General features: G+C 39.4%; 1 protein-coding gene across 1 annotated transcript in view; it reads right to left on the reverse strand.

Moving 5' to 3' along the window:
• SLIT3 (slit guidance ligand 3) overlaps positions 1-24,358 on the reverse strand; it is a 526,008-nt gene that overhangs the window by 60,278 nt on the left and 441,372 nt on the right. The window contains exons 25-26 of the mRNA XM_086621882.1: positions 19,978-20,141; positions 15,701-15,825 (exon numbers count right to left, since the gene is read on the reverse strand). Coding sequence (XP_086478008.1) covers positions 15,701-15,825; positions 19,978-20,141 — 289 coding nt within the window. The remainder of the gene's footprint in view (positions 1-15,700; positions 15,826-19,977; positions 20,142-24,358) is intronic.

The following is a 24,358-nucleotide window of genomic DNA, read 5'->3' on the forward strand; positions in this document are numbered from 1 at the left end:
ACAACACTCGTCAGAAGTCATTCCTTTCTCCATTGAATTTGCAACACCTTCTGACCCTTTTCAGACTTTACATACCTGGTGTGATGCACTGGAGCAGGGACAGTCAGATACTTTCTATAGTCTCATTTTTTTATGATGGCCATGTTGTCAAAAGGAGTTTAATACAGATAAAAGAAAATACTTCTTCCAAAGTATGAGCTTCTGGGATGTTTTTGCCACAGGAAGTTGAGAAGTCAGATAGTTTAAAAGCCATTAGACAAATTCATGTACAATAGATCCACACCAGTTACACAAGGCAATAGGCAGACAGTTGATGATGGTGGGTGCTCGGAGTACTGGAGAGCAGTGGTGGCCAGGCTTGTGTGCTCTTCTCAAACAGTAAAGATTTGCTGCTGTCCTCATAAGAGACATAACATCGCAGTAAGTGCCCTACAGGCCCATTATGGCATTTCTCATGTTCTTAGGTCAAAGTTGTTTGAAAGGCTTATTTGGCTCTCAACACAGAAAACGTTCCTGACATTTTCTTCAAAAGAACGTAGCTGCTCTCTGAACCAAGACTACATGGTTTTGTGCATTATAAGGGAACAGATCTCTGAGGAAAACCACACCAGGATAGGTTTGATCAGTTTGTCTATGGCTGTGTATCTGTTTGGGAAATCTCGTTCTTGAGCGAAGAATAAACTGGTCACATCTTTCTAATCCTTGTTCATCATTGCTCACCTCTGTCTCTTACATCCTACATTCATCAGAAGTTCATGCTCAGCTCCTGCCTGGTGTGCCCATTTCCAGCAATGTGCCTGGCCTGGAGGTGACAAGTCAGGAGGACAAGGACTGTGCTGGTTCTGTGACTGCCCAAGCTCCATTCATGCTTTAAGTACTGTGTAAATAATAGTAGCAAACTGAATTTGTCTCTGGAGTGCTTATCTTGAAATTGGTATAGCCTCAATTAAGCCTAATCAAGGCATTAAAAAAAACAGAACCAGCTTACGAGTGTGAGCTTTTCTATAGAGTTCATTTGATCTGGTCTGTCCACTCACAGTGCTAGGCTTTCCCATTCACACGTCATACAGTTCAGTCCTCCAAACACTACTGAAATCCTCAGTATTTTGTCAGGTAGGACACACTGCCATCGTACTGCGAGAAGAACTGAGACACACAGTAATTATACTTTCATCCAACACCACGGAGGAGCTTTGTTACAGAAATGGGTGACAAAGCTGTATTTCTTGAGGCCCCAGCATTCCCAGAGAGAGGGAAGGAGAGCTTTGCATTTTAAAATTCATGCAAATAGAAGGAAAGAGGGACATCCTTTTCCCTGGTTGTATCAGAAGAGAAGTGTTTCCAACGAAAAACAGAAAGACCTGGCCAGCCCCCTGCCTCTTTGTGAGTTCACTCCCCCAACACAGCAGTGCAGGCAGCATGTGAAAACCTCACCCAAGACCTGGCAGAGAAGGTTTCTGCTTCATCCATGCTGCATTTGCCAAACAGCCTGTCCTTCTCCATTTGAAATCCCGAGCCCCCACATGTCTCAGGGAAGAATTGGGAAAGCGCCGAGGGAAGCTCATGCAGGTTTTATTTTGGCACCATGTGGTCCGCAGCACTTCACGGATGTGAGCCATGCAGCATTAACGCTAATCTGCTGCCACCCTTCTGCAACATTGCCTGTGTTTTGTCCATCTGTGTTGTGAATCCTGTGTGTTTACCACATTAATCTAGTAAAGCTGGAAGATGTCATTTTTTATGTTCCTAAGATCACAGATACTTTTCCTGTGTCTCTGAAGAACTGCCTGTCTCATAGATATTTCACTAACATCAGTTACTTCTGTTTCATATGAACTCTTCATCCCTGTATCACTGAAATATTAAACCCTTTGCAGCTAAGCATAGCAAGAAGCAAAGTAGAAACCACAGCATCTGTTTTTCTGAAGGTTTTTGTCACAGTTGAACACTGTGTAAAACAGTCCCATCACTTCTGTAATTACTCAGATTATTTTGAATGTTCTTGTAAAAATTTAATAAAGATAAACGCTAAAAGGAGGGCAAGGCATTTTCAGTCTCTCTCACTGGCACATGAAATTTCTCATGACTTAGACTCAGCTCTCAGTTCCGTACTGAACATGGCTGAATTATTGCCTTCTTGGGCCTGGGGCACCACGGAAATCGATTACTATGGGCTGCTGAATCAGACTTAATTACAACACTAACCTGCTATGTGGCTTTAGGAAAATTAGAGTCTCTCTGACTCAGTTTACTCATTGTAATAAATGGGCAAAGAGCACTTAATTGTTGTCTGAGGATTATCTTCTCCAAGTTGACTTTATCAATAGCACGTTGAGTGCCCACAAAACAAGTACGATTTCTCTAACACAGAAGACTAAGAAAAACAAAGAATTCTGAAAGAAGAGAAGACGCGGAAAATACTGGTACTAATAAATCTACAGCAAAGCAAGGCCATTTCATTTCTGTATAAGACTGTCACTACCCAGAAGAGCCTAAAGACATTCTAGTAACATCTTTCAAATGAATAATTCAGCTCTCTAGTCTCAATTTACAGTAAGACTGCTTTTACTGGAAAAAGGGAATTGCTGTCAAGCATCACTAAAATTAATTTATCTGTGAGTTGGGAAATACTCTTTGAATCGCATTCGCTGGAAATAACTATTGTTACAAAGGAGAATATTGTGTATTTGCTTCAAGAGGAAAGAGCCTTTTAATGAAGTCTGAATCAGAAAAAGAGGTGCAGACTTTGTTTCAAGGACAGGCAAGAAAATATGGCTGTCTCAGCAATTCACAGAAAGAGGATGAAGGTCTCTCTGTGTGCAATATTTTATTTCTAGAGCTTTTTTAAGCTGCGCTGAATTTTTGTTTACTCCGATAGGAAAGCATCAGATCCAAACCATTTTTACATAATTTCTCTCATTTTCTGCAGGAGAAGAAAGAATTAGGTGTTGAAACATAAAATTTCTGCAACTAATTAGTATATACTCAGAGTCCAGCTGCATTTTTAAATCTGAAGTACCTCAGCTGGTCCAGATTTTATCTGGGCTGCTCCAGCTCCATATTTCAGTGAATGAGAACAGAAACTATCCACCATGCTTAGAAAGTGTCAATTCTTCATTTCACACTCAACAGTAATTAACCCTACTGGGCATTAGCGTACATGCAAGCTGTTCCTCTGTACTGCTGTGCCAAATTCTGGCCTTTGCAAGACTCCAACACTGGAAAACATTACATCATGATTACTAGAACACCCAAGAACAAGTAGCAAAAACTAATATAAGAACCTCAGCAGGAAGAACAAAGGATAATACAATAAAAAAGCACGCATTTGCTTTTACACTGTTTCAACCACTGCAATGATTTTTTTTTTAAAAACTAGTTTTCACAAATTAGTATTGTCTATGGAGACTGAATGCTTCATTCAAGATCACATGGCAGAGATTTGACCGCTCCATTTTAATGGGATCCTTCACCTGTTTCTAGCAGTGGGCACAGACAATAGGTGGCAGCGTGGAGCTCGCCACAGGCACAAGGATCACAGAATCATAGAATACCAGGTTGGAGGGGACCTCCCAAGGATCATCTGGTCCAACCCTTCTTGGCAAAAGCACAGTCTAGGCATGATGGCCCAGCAATCTTTCCAGCTGAACCTTAAAAATGTCCAATGTTGGGGAACCCACCACCTCCCTGGGGAGATTATTCCAATGGCTGACTGTTTTCATTGTGAAAAATTTTCCTTACGTTCAGTTGGAATCTCCCCAGGAACAACTTGTACCCACTACTCCTTGTCTTTTCCATGTGACTCCTTGTAAAAAGGGAGTCTCCACCTTCTTTAGAGCCACTCTTTAAATATTTTAACATGGTGATAAGATCTCCCCCAAGCCTTCTTTCCTCGAGGCTGAACAAACCCAGTTCTCTCAGCCTTTCCTCACGACAGGCTTCCTAGCCCTTTGATCATGTTTGCGGCCTTTCTCTGGATGCTCTCCAGCCTGCCCACATCTTTTTTGTATAGCGTGGCCCAAAACTGAACACAGTATTCCAGGTGTGGCCTGACAAGCACTGAGTAGAGTGAGATAATGACTTCTTTATCTCTGCTGGTGATGCCCTTGTCAATGCAACCCAGCATCTTATTGGCTTACTTTGCTGCAGCAGCAAGCTGTTCACTCATATTGAGCTGCTTGTCCATCAGAACCTCCAGGTCTCTTTCTACAGAGCTGCTCCCTAGATGGGTAGATCCCAGTCTGTGCTGCACTCCTGCATTATATTTTCCCAGGTGCAAGACCTTACCCTTGTCCTTGTGGAACTTCATAAGGTTCTTGTTAGCCCACTCTTCCAACCTATCCAGGTCTTCCTGCAGGGTGACTTTCCCTTCTGAAGTGTCCACTTCCCTGCTCAGTTTGGTATCATCAGCAAACTTAATCAGGGTACACTTGATTCCATCATCCTGATCACTTATGAAGATACTGAACAGTGTTGGGCCCAATATCGATCCCTGGGGGACTCCACTTGTGACAGGTTGCCAGTTTGAAAAGGAAGTATTTACCACCACTGTCCGGGTGCAGCCTGTCAGCCAGCTCCCCAGACTGCTTGTCTATACCTTAACGCATCAGTTTCTCTAGGAGGAGTCTGTGGGAAACTGTATCGAAAACCTTGGAGAAACCCATGTAGACAACCCGGATTTATCCAGGAATTCCAGGCAGACAAGGTAGACAATCCAGGTAGAAATCTCCTAGTGTAGAACACCATCACTGCTGACTGCAGCAGAAACATGATCCAGCCAGTGAAGACGACACCTGTAGACAGGCAGAAGTCTATCTGGCTTCAATGGTTCGTAAATAGGGAGACCTCTTTCCAGCTAATTACAACCTTGTTCAATGGCTACAATGTTTTAAAGCATGCTGGAAAAATGAACTATAGGAAAGAAATGCCAAAGTTTATTCAAGTTGTTAACAATATACAATGTGTTCATAATAAATTTTATTTAGATGGTATATGTAGAGAACAGATGGTAGTGTTCATGTGTTCAGTAAAAATACTAGATGAAGACAAATATAGTTGATAGAGACTTTAAATTAAGAAATAGGAAGTTTTCATAAACAACTCATTTATCAAGCTCTAAATACAGGTAGAGTTTTTACAGAAATCAGGCAAAATTACCAGCTACAAAGATACTGTATTGCAAACCTAGTCCTCTACATTCCTATTACTGGAAGTAATGCATCCACATCCAACTCTCAGTCTCTCAAACGTTAATGCACTTGTCTGATGGGTGGTCTTGGTCAGAAGTTAATAAGCAATCATTACATTAAGGGAAAAGGATAAGTAAATCTTCCACTTCATGGTAGGCTTGAAGGAAAATTCACAGAAAGATAAACTCAGAAGCACAACGTGTTCTACGAGTGTGTATTCAGGAACATTATTCAAACTTACAAGTATGTGTCAACTTTAAAATTTTAACCTTCTAATGTTGCGAAATTAAGTAAAAATGGGCACTTACAGCCACTATATAAAGGCTTTGCTCTGCTACCATAGAGCTTGGAAAGTATTTTATTAAACAGAGTTTTCAGAACAATTCTGATGTATGCAGAGTGCTTGAATGTTAAAACTACATCTGCATGTGCCAGCGGGATGCATTCATACATTCAGACCTACAAAGGTCTAATAGCAGGGTGAAGGGCTAAATGTAGTGTGTAAACAAGTCTTGATTCCTGAAGCTTCATATAAAAGAATGAGATGAGACAGGACAAGAGAAGAGGGGGAAAACTCATCCAGAAATAATAGAAGATACAGCCACTCAGCACAGAAAGAGAATTCAGTTTAAACTCTCAAATGGTTTTTTAACTTCAGTTTTGCTTCTTTCATGCTTAGTAAAGCGAGAACTACGATCAAAGATTTTCCTGAAGTTCTGGCAGGCAGCTATCCAATAAGGTATAAACTGATGCTACAGTCTTTCACCAAGTGGCATCTTTACCAAGGTTGTCTTTCACCATTTGAAAGCTTTATCCCTCTGTCATAAACAGTCAAAATTGGAGATGAAATTGAAATATCCCCAGGGCAGGAAGAGAAAGAGATGTCTCATGAACAAAGTTTTATCACATAAACCTCAATTCTACTAGAAAATTAAGGTAGGAAATAAGAATGAGGCATTCAGCAGTTTCCCTGTAACAAATACATTTAGAAGTCATAAATACAAAGGAGAAACAAGAATAATTTTGCATAATTGACTAAGGAAACATGATGCCATGAATTCAGCTATACAGTCAATACACTCAGATGCAAGTTTGGTAGGAAGAATTCTCTCAAGTTCTAATCACAATTGTGTATTTCAGAGCCTTTCACTGCAAAGAATCCAATATTTGCCATAAAGGAATCGTGAAAAGGAAAATTCTTACGTGTACTGCAAATCTTACAGCAAGTTATGAAAGTTAGCATGCCATCTTATGCTGATTGCAGCATGAAGGACTTGGTGGGCACCTCAGCGATCACTGCAAACACGGCTACTCAGCTTTATGAAGGGAATACTTAGTTATCAAACAATTAAAGACGCTGCAATCTTAGTGAAGAACAAAACTAACTTTAAAATACAAAATTAATCTAAATTCTTTTCCAGGAGAGGCTAAAAAATATAGCATTGGGAATTACTCTACCGTTGTTTTACCAATGGAACCATTTGAAATTGATTTCCTAATTGATTCCACTGATATTAAGATATATGTAGACAGCTTACACACTGGTATCTACATACAGTAGTATGAAGTTCTTCAGTAGGTCCAGGTGATACTATTTCCATGTTTATGCTCTTTCTGGCCACGGACATAATGGCTAAGCCTCAATCTGGAAAAGATGTAGATGACGCTCATTGGCAAGGTCAAAAAACTACAAGAGTTGGCAGGGTGTGTGTTAGATCCATCTGCTTAGGCATATATACAAATTATTTGGCAAGGCATGGATAATGTCACAGTAATTTTGGATCAGGCTGCTTTTAGATTGCCAGGTGGAAGTTGAAAGATTTTGATCTTCTGTTGTGCACAAAAAGGCTGTGACTCCTCCTTCTGAATGCAGACCTGGCTACAGACACCCACCCCTTGGATACCTCTAGGTCAGGGTACACACATTGGTGATGAGTTAACTATTTCCCTGTAGTCATCTGTCCCAATGGGGTAATAAAAATGACCTTCTGAGGATTGCTGTTTACAAGCTAATTAATTTAATATAAAAAAGTAATTAATTTCATCCATTTCAAGTTTTCAAAAAAAATTTTAAAATAAATTTGGATTTACCTAGACAATTCAGATTTCTTTTTTTAGTTCAGTATCATTGTTTATACAGCTGTACTTACATTGACACAACAATGCAACAAAAAAGTTGCCTGCTGCTCACAAGCATCATGAGAAATACTATTTGCTAAACAGCATAGAAGCCAGATTATGGAAAGAAGATACATTGATACTGGTTTTGTTGCTGCCCCCCTGCCATCTGGCTGATTTAACTCCCTCTGAAAACTTTCACAGTGTTAATGTCTGAAGTAAAAATGCAGGTAAGTTATTTATATCCCACCACCTTCAGCACTGTGTAGTTATCTTCTGTGCCAGTCTAGCTTCACCTGGCACCTGATTAAACAATAACTGGGCATGGCAGCAGCACTTCTGAGTGACTTTCTTGTCCTTGTTAATAAATCACAATTGTCAATTTATAGCAAATTAGGTGAACTCTGCTCTCTTAAGCCTCATTTTATTTAAATCAGAAAGATTTATGATCCTCTAGGGTATAATACACCTTCCATTACCTTTGTAGGTTGTAATCAAGAATATGCCTGTCAACGTCAAAGTGCAAGGATTCATCATATTATTTTTTAAAATCTCTATTTCTTCTCCTGTGAGTACGAAATTTAATTCTCAGTGGACATCTGAGGTTTATTTTGCAATTACATTCATTACCACGTAAATCCTGATTGTCCTTCTAAACCTCTCCTTACATAAGCACTTTGGGTTTCAATGGTCTTTCGGGCTTTTAATCAATGACAGAAGATATGTCATGCATCTGTCACATAGTCAATTCACATAGCACATATGTGAACTGAGTACAGAGGTGCCAAACTGGATGGGGCAGGTGCTGCAGAGCTTCCAAGGCTACTTGATCAACTGCCTGAGGCAGATCACTGTGTGAATGTTTTGGGAGATGTAGAAGAAAATTGGGGACACTGAAATCAGTTGATTTTGCCCAGGGTTGCTTCTGCACATAAAATCTAACCCAAAATATTTGATGTAAAAAAGACATTGAATATTTTATATGTAGTCTTTAATTCAACCAATATTCACGAATGAGAACAATGTTTTCAGTACCCTCAAAACACTTGTGAGTCTATTTATTTTAAAATACATGAGTGGCAACAAAATTTTCCCTCTCAGGCTATCAAAAGCCAGTGACTCTTTTTTAATGTGAACACTGAAGAGAAAGTCCAGAAGACTGGACATTTGTATAGCAAACACAATTCCTACTAATAAGAAAGAAGAAAGAAAGGAAAATATAATTGTTGTATTTTAAACTTATTGCTCAAGGCAATTAACCTATGCCTGACACTTAAGCTATTGAACGTTGCCTGCATGGGAGAGGAGGGACACATCATATGCAGATGCACAGTGAAACCTAACATGAGGCAGGGCGTATGCGATTAAAAAACCTCTCCAAAGCACTCACAAGATTTCTGAAATAAACAGAGCTAAAGATGCTGGAAGAGTCACCATGAATTTGAAGAAACTTTTGCTGGTGTATCGCTGCCTGCTAAGGATGCAAGCTTTTGGTACGGAACAGTTCTGTATTGATAAAATGTCTCATGCTGAAATACATGTTATATCAGCAAAAATGCCAGTATAATCTGTTTTGCTTGTGGAAGCTGTGTAAAGCTTCCCCTACAAGGCTTGTCAGTTCAGAGATACCAGCAATCCTTTCTGGCACAAACCAAGACTGTAATTTGATAGTGGGTTGAACTGTGACAGGTAACCCAGGCAGGCAACGATGTTTTCAGAAGCAAATGTGCAAATGAATTTTTCTGACTCCTAAGGAAACCAAACATGCTCACTATGAAAACAGGCAAGGGCACAACATTTTTTTCAGAGGTGCCCAGAAGTATGAGGAGGGGACCCCCGGGGGGCCATGGACACAGGTGTCTGCCCTGCACCAGCTCAGTGTTGGAGCCTGACACTGTCAGCAACAGAGTGCAGACAGCTTTGGTACAACTTTACCTGCCGTGTATGTGCACTTACCCCTACACTGTAATCTACGAATTCTCAAGCTAGGCTGGCATTATTTCATTTCTGTTAACAGGAGAGAGTTTACTCTCACATGATAAAGGAAGTTTTCTTTTCAGTTTAGTCTGTTTACAGCAAATTCACCAATTCCATCATGCCCAAAGGAAAGGGAAAATAAGGCAATTAACCTCCTAGGACAACCTCTGTTCATGTTCTCGGACAACAAAAGAAACCCAAAGGCATATTGTCAAGCACAGTCAATGCCAAGAAAGCCTTGGGGATAATAGATGACAGACAATCACAAGAAAATCCAACAATAAGGATTTTCAACTGTGACCAAGTACTTCAACTGATTCAATTATGTGGAAAGGGTGGGATGCAGAAAATTAAGAGCTGGTTAAAGAGAACTTGATTAAGCATAGTTATAGCAACCAGCAATCACCTGAATGACGGACAAACCACAGAGGAAGAAAAATTATTATTTAGTGTAATAAGACCAGGCAAACATAAGAACAAGAGCCTGAAATTCAGACTAAATGCCAATAAAAACTTCTCCTTTACCCTGGGAAAAAAAAAAAAGATTGGAAGCCTCATCTCTTAAGGCATCTAGAACTAGACCAGAGAAACAGTAGTAAAAACAAAGCTGGGGAGAATAATCCACATTGACAAAAGAATGAACATGCTGATCCCCACCTGTGGGTATGGCTTACTATTCACTTTAACTGCTCAGTTACTTCTCCTGATGTGGCACTGAACAAACACAGCAAATGCCTGAAGTTCCTCAACATCTGCTTTCTTGCTGGCCTAACAAAAATGGAAATAGTTCTCCAGTGTTGGCGTTATTGTTAAGAGCCCTCATTAGGGCATGCCACAATACATTACTATGTTTTTTGCAGGGCTTGCGGTGGGTGCATGCGTGCCTCACCACCCTCAGCCAGCAACTGTGGCGGTAATCCCTCCTTAAGCCTTTCATTTTTATGCTCCTCTAGATGTTAATCTCCATTTTCTTTAGACCTACTATAACAGAAAGGGCAAAGAAAGAAACACAAATCTGACTGATGCATAGTAAATTTTATGGAATAAGCACATATAGGAAAATACTGTGATTTCTGCAGGTTTTCTTCTGCCTTAGGAGCATTATATGAAACTATAGCCATCTACTGCTGACAGTGGTGTTTGCCCTAAAAATCCATACATGAATAATATAGGTCTACTCATTTTACGTGGCCACCCATTACTTCTCATCCCTAAAGGCTTTCTGCTTTATTATACTAAAAGTGGAAAATGCTTCTCCAACATTCATTAGTATGTATTTTAGGTATGGTTAAAAAAAAACAAACCCCAAATAAAAATTAAAACACTCCAGATCACAAACACATGCTCCAGGAGAATTCATCAGAATGAAAATTCAAGGCAGAATTAGCTGCACTGATTTCTTCATATGAAAACTTGGCATTGAGCTTACATTCCACAGTCTGTCTCCCTGACCCTCACACTGGGAGAAAAGAGGCCAAGACAGAGTAACCTGTGAAGGCAGAGACATTCGCTCTCCTGTCTCATGTGGATGAGGGCAGGCTGCTTTAAGAGTTTCTTCCAATTTCTCTTCCTTTTGCAATTCTAACTTGGGGATTTATGTGTGCACTGACTGATGCATATGGGGACCTACATGCATATGTTAACAGGTCCAAAGAAACAAAAGCACATGGTTACATTTCCAAACAGTGTTAGTCTGACAAACCAGGCATGGATACAGCTGGCAGGTGTCAGCAGCCATACTCTACACTCGCTTACATTCATACAACCCCACCCAAACCAGCATAACTAAGTGAGAAACTGGCCCATGGGAATAGACTTGCACTGTCTCAGCCTTGAGCTGTAAGAGCTGGCCCGAATATCTGCACATGAGCAAACACTACCATATCTACGTTTTAAGATCAATTTTATGTTGAATACTCCTAAACCAGCCATTATTCTAGGATTCTGACAGATTATTCATGTAACACTGGAGAAGAACATCTACATGGCAAAGTGCAAATACAGCAAACTTCATTTGCCTGCGCTCCAAGCAAATGCAAGGCCATGCGCATCCCAATGAGTGAGTGATATAGTCAGCGCAGCACTGAGTCCATACTTATGGCATGGGGTCAGATATAACTTGCTTATTAGCCCTGTGCTGAGCAGTCACAGCTTCTGCTCAGCTACATTGACCCACTCAAGAGCTGGCACATTAGCTGTATCTGTGTACAACGCGTGATAGACATGAATCTCGCAAAGGTCCCTTCCAACTCAAACCATTCTATGATTCTATATCCCAGAGACACTTTGTTCTAAGATTCTCAATTTCCAACCCTGTTTTCAGGAACAAAAACCTGGTGCAAGGAGTGGGGAGGAGGAAGAGCCAAATTCCTGCCCGAACTTTAGAGCCAGCTTCCTCACTAAACATCATTCTGGCTTCACTATAATGTCTCCCACCACAAGAGTCTGGCTGCAAAGAGTACTGTATCTCCAAAGCCTGAGAGCTTTACCTAGAATTTTTCCAATTGTATCTGTCATTCTGGATGACTGGTAAAATTGCTTGAACCTTCAGGATACTGCAGCACTGCTAGAAAAGTCAGGACACTGGCTGAACTCAACAGGGAGGTGAATAGAGTTGGATAAAATTTACAAAGCAACTCTACCACAGACACTCATCAGCATCTGTTGCCTGAAGCCTGGGATATGTGCTGTAATAATTTTACCTGTCTTCACTTTCCATTTCAGACAGCTTTCAGTAACAGCAGAACCCAGAGTTGACAAACATCCTGCATCCCAACAGCTCAGGCTCCCATCTATCTGAGCAATCAAAGAGGCTGCAGCATATTCATATTCGAGGTTGGCAATGTTCTTTCATTTCAGATAAAACACATGTATTTTAAACTCTCCTTCCTCAGTTCTACAAATAACTCTTTTTGGAAGTAAGAAAATTATTCTCTTTCCTTAGTTGCCACCTCAGTTTTAAGAAAAAAAATATGAAAGACACAAAAATCAGACAAAAAAATCCAAAAAGGCATTTTCAGAACTCGGTGATGGCAAAGTACACGGAGTGTTGGTTTCACTCACCACACGAGCTGTAGTTTTTACTACAGCAATTCAAGTAAATCCTTTCTCAATGGTTTATTGATTGCAGGTTTGATTATTCTCTTGAATTCTAACACCCATAGACTGGGTTTTACAGTATCAATGGGAATACACAAAAGCCACAGACTCTGCAGGATAAATGAATTAGTACAGTACTGTTATCTATTTACCAGCCACCAGCTGCACTCACACACACTTGCACGGCAGGTGGCCCACAGCATTTAAGGCAGAAGAAAGCTTCATTTCTCTACTTGTAATCACACGTCACAATCTAAACCCCACACATTATTTAAATAATCTTTCAAAGAATGCTATGGAGGAGACAAAAAAAATTGCTGGATAATTACACCTATGACTGTGTTTAATACGAAAACACAAGTTTCATAACATTAAGAGACGTTTCCTGCCAGCATTGGTGGCACCCTGGAGCTCAAGCTCGTGCGGTCTGCCAGTCGCCATAGGTGGCACTCTCACACCACCTCCCACTGTCTTTGGGGCTTTGTCCCCAAAGAACAACCGAAAAAACACTCTTTCAACCATGGCTTATCTATAGCAAACACATTCATCACCTATTTTAAGGAAGAAGCAGCAGCAAAGATAGCTCTCTGCACATAACCTTCGCTATTTCTAAGCGAGCAATCTGTATTTCTGTCATCAAACACAACCGCCCGGCCCACTGGCCTCTCAGCTCAGGTGGTCCATGAGTTATCTCACTTTTACGTTTACTCAAATCCGTCATGGGTGGCATTACACAGTGCTAAGAGCCCCATAAAGTGTGCATTCAATAGCAAAATCATTTTTGTGATCATGAAAAATAAGAGATTGAGCCATCAGCAATGTGATAGCGAAAAGTAAAACTACAGGCTTTTGCAGCAACGGTTGACTGGTAGAAGTTCCTGATTCCGTCAGGTACCAGTTTGGCAACTGGTAACTCAGGTGGCTTTCTTCTAGTTGGCCTACTGTTTTTTTTTCTGAAGGTTAGGATGAGCACAGGAACCCCAGAAAGCAGTCTGTACCTGTCTGTCCCTTTCCAGGGAACTGTATAAAGCCGTCAGCTCATTTGAATGAGCTTACATTTGAAAAAAGGGTGGGTTTTTCACTTCATTGATGCACTCCTCTACACAGGATTTTTTCAAAATCTACATCAAACAAGGAAAAACAAATGCTGAGAGGGCAGATTTAGGGCAATTTATCAAGGTCTGGGAAATCGCTTCCAGATGGATAGAGCCGTTTGGTGCTGGCTGGTGAGAAGGAAGCAAGGTATTGTTATTGAATTAGCATGAATCTCTGGTGGAGAACTGCGTGGTAGATAGAGTGCTCCTTTCATATGGTTTGCATTTGGACCTGTCAAAATTCATTTTAATTCAAAAACCTGTGGTAAAGACACGCAGTTCTTTTTTGCTTATTAAATTTCCACCAATTCTCTCTGTACTGTTATCCAGTCAGTATTTTTAAACTCTGCTCTAAGTGTCATGCCTGGGTCTGTTTGCTCTTTGCCATGCTTGGACGACAGCTCGGTGCTTACGAGCACACAAGTGGTTTTAGGTTTTACATTCACACACTGAATGTCACCTGAGAAAGTGTATGAGAGAGGAGAAAAGCTGGATGTTCTACGAGATGTTTAAATTGAGTCACTTCAAGAGTTTATCAAAACTTTTCTAAGTAGAATAACACATACTGAGGTCTAACGTACACTAGAAAGTGATTGCTAATATAACCAGAGGATTACTCTTGATAAATTCTCCTTTTGTAAACATGTCTTCTAGCAGCATAAATGCATCTATACTAGTGCATTTGTTAATACAGAAATACTATTAAAAAAAAAAAAAAGAAAAAGTAAGGGAAAAAAAAATCTCTTCATGACACATTTCTACTTTGAACTACCTGGAAATCTGTTCCACTATACATGCTTTATAGAATAAGACATACGCAAAGATTTATGTATTTTCCTGCTAGTTTTGTACATTTTTACCTTTCAAGTCACCTAGTCCCCTCTGAAAAATTCAACCTAGTTTATGTTAAACATTAAATTAATGTTCTATTAACCTGAGGACATGAACAGCCACAGTTTCCCTCATTACAAAGACAAATCGTTACCAAGTAGTTTCAGCTGAACGAATTTTTGACAATGTGGTCTTTTAAGATCTTGGAAAAGTTGCTGGTTGATATGCCAATCACTTGCAGGATTTTATTGAGAGGAAATTTCCAGTGGCTTTTTCAATTATTTAAGGAACATTATTATTATTATTGAGTATCAAGCATGGGGGCACTGTGGTGAAACAGAAGAAACGAGCTTTACATGGTGCCTTTTCCAATGTTTCAGGGATCTATCACAATTACTCTGTTGTCATCTGGGATGTATCCTAGGCAAACAGAGAAGGGAAACGGTGATATCATCAGAACCAACTAATTCCTAAATCCTCCCTGAAACGTAAGACATGGGTACTTGTGCTTACTTCCCACACGTACGTCTGGTTTTGTCCTTTTTTTCCTCTATAATTCTTATTACTCTGTGTTTTATGAGCATCTGCTTCAACTGACCAAGACTCGATAAGAAATAGCCAATGAGGCAAATAAAATCACAGTCTACAGGATGCAACCTACTTCTTTGGCCACAACATCCGATCTCCCCCAGGCTGTGAACACATCATATGCCTCATTTACTACTTCTACTTAATCCTTCAGCTACTGACTACTGAGCTAGGTTTCCAGTTATATCAACTCTGAAACAATATCTTGGTAGTCATTTGTGCTCAGAAGGCACAGACAGCTGAGCTAGTGGTTGTAACTGATCAGTTATCACTTTTCTGCTAACCAGCCTGTGTGAGATTGATGTAAGCTCGTGAGTATCAACATTCTGTCACTGTGGACTAAACTGGCCCTTAATTCTCATCTGAACTGCCTACCCTTTGGCATGGCAGCCTATGAAATGGTTATCTTGTTGCTGGCAAAGGAAAAGAAATGCAAAGGAGTATAAAATCAACTTGCCATTTCATACAGATGTCTACATCACAGAATGAGAGAATGCTCGAGGTTGGAAGCAACCTCTGGAGATCATGTAGTCCAACCACCCTGCTCAAAGTAGGGTCAACTAGAGCAAGTTGCTCAGTATGATCTGTATAGTCACAGCACAGAGAGAAAGAAATGCCTTTCCTATTGCACAGGATAGAACTTGTAGCAGGGCATAGTTGAAAAGTCACACACAATCTGCTTGAGTAAGGGATCTTTTGAGCTCAGTTACCTGTAAAATTGATTTCTCATTGTACAACAATTAAGTAAACAGAAGGGATGGGGAAGATATTATTGCTTTTCACGTAGTTCATTTGTAGTCATACCTTGAAGCCAAAAGGGCAAGTGCACTGATAAAGCTCCACTGGATCATTGGTGCATGTTCCATTGTTCTTACATGGATTGGAGAGACAGGGGTTACACTTGGACACAACATTGATGTCTACTGGCTCTGGAAAGGCAAAACACAGTGTATTAGTAGAGAACTGGATTACAAAATTAATACTTTCCGCACTCACACATACGTCTTTTCCTAATGCAGTATTCACCCTGCGCTGGCACAAATGCACATGCTATGGGTGCAACTTTACACAACAGCATGGGATTCCCAGGGATTAGAGAGATTTTTAACTACTTAAATCAAGCGCTAGGCAAGTCTCAATGATTTTTATATTCTCCTGGACACGCAAACATCAGCTCTGAAAAAAACACGTTGGAAATCTCTAAAGAGCGGGCTTGTGTGTGTGTGTATATATATATATATATATCTATATCTGTGGCTTTCAGCAACTTTTCCTTCTCTCAGTGCTGGAAATTCTGCATTAGCAACCCCTAGGGAACTACAACATGACACTTCTATGGCTAGTAACAAGAATGAAAGTGCAGATGCAATAGCAGAAATGAAAAACGTTATGGGAATATTTAGGTGCAAAGTGTTCTACCATCCTTAATTTTAACAGAATTCAAAACTTATTTTCTTCCTGTTCTGCCCAGAAAAATGATTATCAACATTCAGCTATCTCGGAAAAATGCAACAGACAAATATGCAAAGATGTAAATGTATGCAGGTAAGTACAACACATGGTCAGATTTAAACCATTTAATAAACCACATCTTTTAACAGAACTCTTCCAGAGCAGTGATGTTTGCGGGTGAGCAGGAAAATTAACAGAGACCAAAACAATACTAAGGTGTTATTGGGGTACTAAGTCAATCAATATTTTATTGTTGAGATTTTACAGAAAGCTAGTTTAGACAGTCCTGTTTACTGCTAAAGAAATGGTGATTTTAAAGTGGTTAAATTTTGAATATTAATGAGTTAACAGCTTTTATGTGTAAAAAATAAAACCTAACGCTTTAAAAGGGCTTAAATTATATCAGGCAGTAAAGACACAAATAATTTTATTTCATTTTTAAGGAAATATGTTTTTAAAATAGCTTGAAATTGGTCCTGTGCTATCAGAAATGTGTACAGAGCTTCTGTTATTGCACGATAAATGATAAGGAGTAAATTGTGAAACACACTAACAGTGAAGAAAAGAAGCTTATACTTGATGTTAGAGAGAAGGTGGGGCTGTAGAAGGTTACCAAAACCAGGACAGAAAAAATCCCTTCCAGTCAAGGATTTGTTTTGGATCGTCCTGTATGAGATATAAACCTTCATTATTAACTTTGAATACTTGCACAGCATGAACGGGAGGTAAGACCATGACAGAAATGGCTGCCGAGGAGTCTCAGCTGAAAGCACCTGCAATGTAAAGGCTATATCCTGATCCTGCACCCATGGCAGTGCTTGTTATCAGGGCTGCTGATCGCAGAGTGCAACACACAACGGTCTGTTAACAGGGCACAGCTGATTGCAGAGTGCAACATGCAATAATGACGAAAAAATACACAAGTAACACACCCAAAAAATGAAATAAAAGATTGTTGTCATCCTCTTCTACCTTTGCGTTTACGTCTAACTAAATGCCATCTATGTTGTTAACTTGGTGGTTAGGACAGCAAGAGGAAATAACATCTGAATTTCTGGCACTGACGGGGTGGAACATGACATGTCTGAGCTACTTTTGTCTTGAAGGTAGAATACCTGGAGAATATACAAAGGCAGCACCTCAGAGAGCTCATGAGACAGGCAGCAGTGCTGCTCTTCTAGATTTAGAGGTCACTAAGCCAGAATTTGTTCTATTATTTATTTATTTCATACTACACGTGCGTACGTTTTCCATTTATCCCTATGGCATAGATCAAAGCTAATCAATGTAGGAGCTAATAAGAACAGTGCTAGTTCCTAGCAGTTAAGTAGTTCATTAGCTTGCCCTTGTGGATTTGATTTATAAATCCATATAGCAAAATGCCCTCAGCCCAGCACATTCCTTTCCTCTACTGCGTAACTAGGAGGGCAATTTAATAAAAAGCAGAGCTGAGTTTGCATGACTTGCACATTACATACTTTTATTTTCTTGGCTCTGCTGAGACATAACCTTCTGCTCAGTCACAGGCTAAAACCATAATTTTACCAAGTTAAACTCTAGTTCTTTTTAATGTAAAAGTTACTGGAGGCCACAGAGGACATCTATGCACTACCTTTATACCAGCATTTCAAGGTACCAAGCTCAGCACGGGCTGACTTCCGCAGCAATGCCTCAGGCTTTTAGGGAGATGGGGGTTCAGCCCCCCGAGCTCCGTGCTATCCTTGGACACCCTGTGCCACCCCGCAGTCTCGTTCTTCTGCTGACAAGCACACGTCACAGCTACGGCTCAGCGATGAGAGCGCGATGCAGCTGCAGGACAACCCGAGGCTGTACTGTGCCCTGTCACAGCGGTGACCGTGCACGTGGCTCCGGCCCGAGGGTAAACCTGCACTTGACATTGTAAGAAATCCTGTTGCTTTACCATAAAAGAGCATCACTGCTGTCCAGACAGGATAGCACGAGGCATTAGATCTTAAACATGCACATGGGAAATGGGTTCAGTTAAACCACTAAGTCATGCATTGTTTTTCAAAAGACATGCATTGTGATGAAAAAAGATGAATTTTTTTAGGGTCTGGAGTTTCTTGGAATATACTGCCACTTGTCCAGACCATCAACAGTTTCTGCTTGTCCAAAGACCACCTCCAAATCAACACTTTTTTCTCCTTTTCTGTTCAGATAAAGTGAGACATGGAGACAGCTGGGATAGTTGAAAGCCCACCAGCTTTCTTGTGGACTACACTTATGTTTACATAAAAAAACATACAGCTGTTTTTAATACTGTGGGTCACAAGTTTACTTATCTCTTGCCTAAGAGCTGCTTGCTTAATTTTTAGAGACAGTGAGCGTAACTATTGATATATCACAGTTTTAGAATGAAGAAATCATCTAGGTTCTCTTTCTGGATTAATTTTCAGACCCTGTTTAATATGTAAATATGATAATTTTCTTTGTTTCACTTTGTGTTAACTACATTATTTGGTATTTTTATTATTTAGGGTATATTTGTACATCACATTTGAGAGACTATTATAAAGTCTGTAGTTCTGATAATTATAGTCGGAGTTCTGAAAATTTTGAAACTGACATTTCAAAGTAATTAAATTGTAAGGTTACAGTTATTAAAAATATATTTGAAAGGACATAAAGCTCAGCTCAGGCTTGGGAACCTGTGTCCTAAACCCATCTCAACACCACCATTTGTTTGTTCAGCAGTTTAATCCCAGCCTCTATAAAATCATGCTGCCAAGCAGTACTGTAAATGTGCATGGCACTCTGAGAGACATAAAAACAGGCTTTATGCCCTCATTTCCATTTCTAAGAGAGGCTACTGACCCATCTTTTCCACTATAAATATAGCTCCATCTTCATGTACTTGCTGGTAACCTAAGCGAACCTCCAAAATTTTTGTACAACAAGAACATACAGGTATATCCTAATCTACATTCAGTAATAAGCTACTTACTTTATCTACAAAAAATGCCTGCTCCTTATCATTTGTCTAAGAGCTCTCTAATGCAGCACACTCCTATCACTGACGACCCCTAATCGTTAATAGCTGCACCTCAGTCCTCTCCTGATGAATGTGTGCTGTATTCAGACATGAAACATCTTCCACAATCTACAGTTTCTGATACAGAACTGATGAGGACAGTTTGCAGATCTTCAATGAAAATGTACTTTCAGTAAATATTTGTTTTCCAGAAGAATTCTGTTTCTCAGCTACCGAGTAAATATACATAGTAACTGCATTGCTTTATATTTTTAAAACATCTTATTTTACCAAAATCTTCTGGGGTAGGTAGAAGGCCAAAATCAATTTATTTGCTCAAATAAGATCTAACAACATCTTATATGCTAACTTGCCATTATATCATCTGCTGCAATCAACAGGAATCCTAACTCTTCTGAGGTTAGCTGGTTTTCCTTTCAGTGGTGCAGTTAACAGCACTTTGTGGAATAAGACTTGAAAATGCAGCTTGAATGTAATGCGATGGTTCGAAAAACAAAAGCCAAACTCAACTGCCCCCCACTTTAAAATCAATCAGCTTCCAAGAGTATAAAAATAAAACACTGTATATGAGGAAAAGCAACAGGACGGAACAGAGAGCCTCCCAGCTTGCTCCTACCTTTGCACTGGAAGTGGTGAGTCGGTGTTGTGAGCAGCAGCCTGTCCACCATGGCATCAGGCCCGCTGCAGCGGGCTATCCCGGGCTCTTTGTAGCCTGCCTTCACCCACTCAGAAAGCCAGCGGAGGTTGCAATCACAGTGCAAAGGGTTGGTACCTAGAGCCCTGGTGGTGTAAAACAATTACCAGCAGTTATTTAGTTATTTTGGCTTGCAAGCAAAGATAACATCCCTGATCTCATCAAGACACATTTTATTCTACATTTTTACAGGAAAGCTTTACTTCAAAATGTGAGAAAGATCTTCTGAGTATTCAGGAAGTCTTTTAGATTTATCACCTTCAGTATTCCCACTCTTTTCCCTTCTTCTCACCATTAGTTAGGGAGGTTGAATAAATACCTAACAACAAATTACTTTTTCAAACAATAAATCACTTGTTCAAACAATTGTGCTTAAGCAATGTCACCAGACATATTGCTTTCATCGAGTTTATCACATTGGTTTCTTTTATTTAAGTCTTTGGCCTTCATGAGCATATTCTAACAGTGAATTGTGTAATTTATTTTGGCCCCGATGACTCATGTTAAAATCTCCTCACTAGAGGAAATATACACTCAGAGGATACCCCTGTTTTCAAAACTGCAACCTGGTATCTGCTAAGTTTGCTTGTGGCTTTGAAAACGCATTTGCTGGTTAACCCGTTACTTGAGTTGGTTCGTATGGTTGAAGTAGACGCATTCACGTAGTGTAATTACAATTCATGTAACTTTTGAATTATTCATGGAGATCTATCTAAAAGACAACAAACCTTCTAACCCTAAATTTAGGTGCTGCCTTGACTCATTTATACTACTTTTTCTCTTAAAGAAAGCATCTTTTCAGGAAGTCAGTCAATTACAAAGTCCAGGCTTCAGAAAAATCTGTTTAAAAACAAATTTTGAAAGCCTGAAGAAATGCATGTTGGAAGTCTGAATTTATTTTGCTGAAAGCAAATGTAAGGCTTTAGCTGTACAACACCTGAATTGCCATGGAAAGAAAATTAACTAAATAAAGATTAGCATAGGTAAGAGATACTAAAGAAAACAGTAATTCAAATTGGGTTTTAGACTTTACTATTTCTGCATAAGTTATAAACTATTTTTAAGGTGGTATTTTAAACTCAAGCTTCTTTCAAATAAAAACATATCAGACAGGATATTAAGATAGAAACCTCAGTAAATTTGTTGATACATTTCTATTGGAGTGACTAATGAACCCACTGTGCCCTAGACAGATTCATAATGAGAGTTCATAGGTTCAAACCCTGTCTAGGGCTCATTCATCAAAATTAAATGTGTACTGCAGTACAGTATTAAAAAATATCCATCCATTCCTTCTGTAAATCCACTGCTTACAATGGAAAAAAACTACTGGGTTGACTTTTTGACCCTGTAACTGTGATCAACTGGCTCACTTGTCCAAGGTCAACCAAAATGCAGCAGTGAAAGTTGGACTGAGAAATTAACTTCAGTGTTGAGGAACTGCCATATATAAAATGGGAGTGGGAGGACAATGGATAGCTGGTTACCATGCTAATTAATCTTTATAAGCTACATTAGAAATAAAGCTGCTCTATAGATACTAGAAATTATTACCAACAACACTGTTGTACAACTGCAAAAATTATCACATGTATCTTTCCATTCGTTTGTGGTGGGTTTTTTTTTTCTATTTTTCTAGGAACTATAGAGAATTCTTTTATTTTCATTCACGAGTTCTAACAATCTCTATTTCTTTGCCCATTATAGCAAAAGACTTCCAGAAGGTAAAAATATCTTGTGCTGTAATGAAATACCACGAGCAGCATTTTCAAAATGTTGTGCAGATATTTCTGTTCAGACACTTATTTTTTCTCGAGGCAACTTGGAATAAAGTCAATTAAAATAACTCTAGCCATGATAATGTGGAGAAACAGAAAAGGTGGCAGCTTATTTTTATAGGTACCCAACATAAATTTGAATAAAGATGAGATGATTCGACAGGATCAGGAATCTGAGCTGTTTATGGAAAATGTGTCTGACAGAAATACCTGCTGTACACAGCATCAATTACCAAGGGTTTCTTTGTGGAGTCCCTGGAGCGCCGAGGGGTCAGTTTATGTGTGGGCAGTATCTGGGAAACTGAGTCAGTTACAGAGTTCTGTGTATCAGTGAATGGTGAGGACAAGAAATGCAGGAAACAACCTAAAGGAGAAGGTCTTGGTTCTGCCCCAGGGGATTTTGGGTTCTTTTTAAGCATTAATATATATGATCCTTCAGTAGTGCAGTAACGTTTTCATTATTGCCCTGGACTAAACACGTTAGCAGAGTCATGGCTTAAATAGATGATAATATGATTCAAGTAAATCAAGTAATAAATAGTAAACAAAACCAGCGTGTCTATACCAAATACAAACCTTCCTCTGTCTTTACTGAGGTATATCAGCCACATAGTTTGTTATAATAATTATACTACAACAATACGATGTTTACAATGTTAAGGAAATTTGATGAATATTTTCTTGTGTTCTATGGAAACAGTGATTGAAGCATCTAGATGTCAGTTTCGTTCTTCCAATTAGAGACCAGTTTAAAGCTATTACAAAAGACACTGACTAAAACCAGTAATTTTGTCTATGCTACACAAATATTTCCTTGCAACTCTAAAGGTTAACTTGATACCTTCCCTCTTCCCCTCCCTCCAAATCGTACTGACGCAGAAGGCCCAGGCTGGTCATCCTGCTCAACATCTTGGTACTCAGCTTTCTCTAGCCATAATACCTACCCTACTCTTAGCCACACAGCTTGTAAATTTCACATAAAATTTTGTTCTCCCATGCATTATGAGTTTGATGAGTATCAACCCTTGTACCATTTTCAAAATTATTCCAAGCGTATGCTTTCTCCTTGAAGATCTACGTATCAGGAAGAGCTCAAAATGAATTTATTTTCAATTATGTATGACTTCATTGGAATAAGCAGAGCTTTTTCTGGCATGTAAAGAGAAAAATCATTGTGGTTGCTAAAAGTTTCAGAATCCCCTTTAAGAAACTGGAGAGCACAATTGTACCGTAAAATTCAATTGTTCAACTGTGCAAATTACACCCCAGACAGGTCTTATTTATTTTATGGATCCTATTTATTACTGTTCATTTGAGCTTTGTGCATTTTACATTTCTGGCAGTACATATATCTAAACAGATAGACTGAAGTGATTGTATTGGGCCAAAGGGGTTTTTATCACTCCCTAAGGTGAACGGTTTACCCAGGAAAATTGTATCTGCACTTCATTTAAAGTAAACCCTGAGGAAAATCCAAACAAATGGGGCATGATATGTTTATCTCTTGAATTCTAAAAATACCCTCAGAAGCCAGATTCCCAGTATGGAAGGTGTCACTGCACTTCCAAAAGGAGGTACAGGGCTTTCGCTCAGACTGACCTTCACTCCAAAACAACATACAAAAGGATCTGACTATACTGGAAACATAATGAAGAAACACATTTTGTGCAAAACGAGTATTTTCTCTGACTTAGATGCTAAGGTGTAACCTTGAAACAGAGGTTATTTCTCAGCTGAAGTTGAAATTGCCTAAGTTGCTCAAATATGATTTCCGCCCCTACCAATGTGAGATATCTTCATTTTTTGTTGTCCGGAAAGAAACAGGGACAGAACGCTGTTACACAGAAACAAACAGTCCAAGGACATCTTTGCTGTCCAGACAATATGTGAATATGAACTGAACCTTATGTTCAGGAAAATGTTCTGGAGGGCATGTTTAAGGTTGCAGAAAGAGAAACCAAGATATAAAACCTATGTTAAATGCACTCACATCTGTTTGTATGTCTCAGTATGTATATACATCAACATCAACTCACACGAGGACAGTGTCAGAGCCAGTGAAACCAGTCACTTCATGAAATGACGCAGTCATACCCAACCCTCTCACTGCTTGAGGACAGTAATCAAGAAACATGCTACACAAAATCACTTCTCCTTTACATCTCTTGTCTAACAGTGTGCAGTATCACACATTATCTCACTGGATAAACATTTTCTGTTCAATCTTTTGGCAGCAACCGTTACACTTCAGGTTTATTTTATAACAACCGCAGCTATTTGTCTTCAAATAGTCCCCTCGTCAACTGAACTGCATTTAAAAATATCCTGGACCTCCACCAATACAATAGTAACCTCCTGAAATATCTGAAATGTCTAACAATTTTTGAAAATTATGGAATGAAACATTAACGCTGCAAAATGACCAATTTCCATAGGATTAAATATATATGTCTGAAGTTGTGATTCATCAACAAGTTCATATACTGACAACATTTCAGTATGCAAAACATATGAAACTTATTAAG

The sequence above is a fragment of the Tauraco erythrolophus genome, chromosome 16 (assembly GCF_009769465.1).
Source record: "Tauraco erythrolophus isolate bTauEry1 chromosome 16, bTauEry1.pri, whole genome shotgun sequence".
In the NCBI taxonomy this organism is placed as follows: domain Eukaryota; kingdom Metazoa; phylum Chordata; class Aves; order Musophagiformes; family Musophagidae; genus Tauraco; species Tauraco erythrolophus.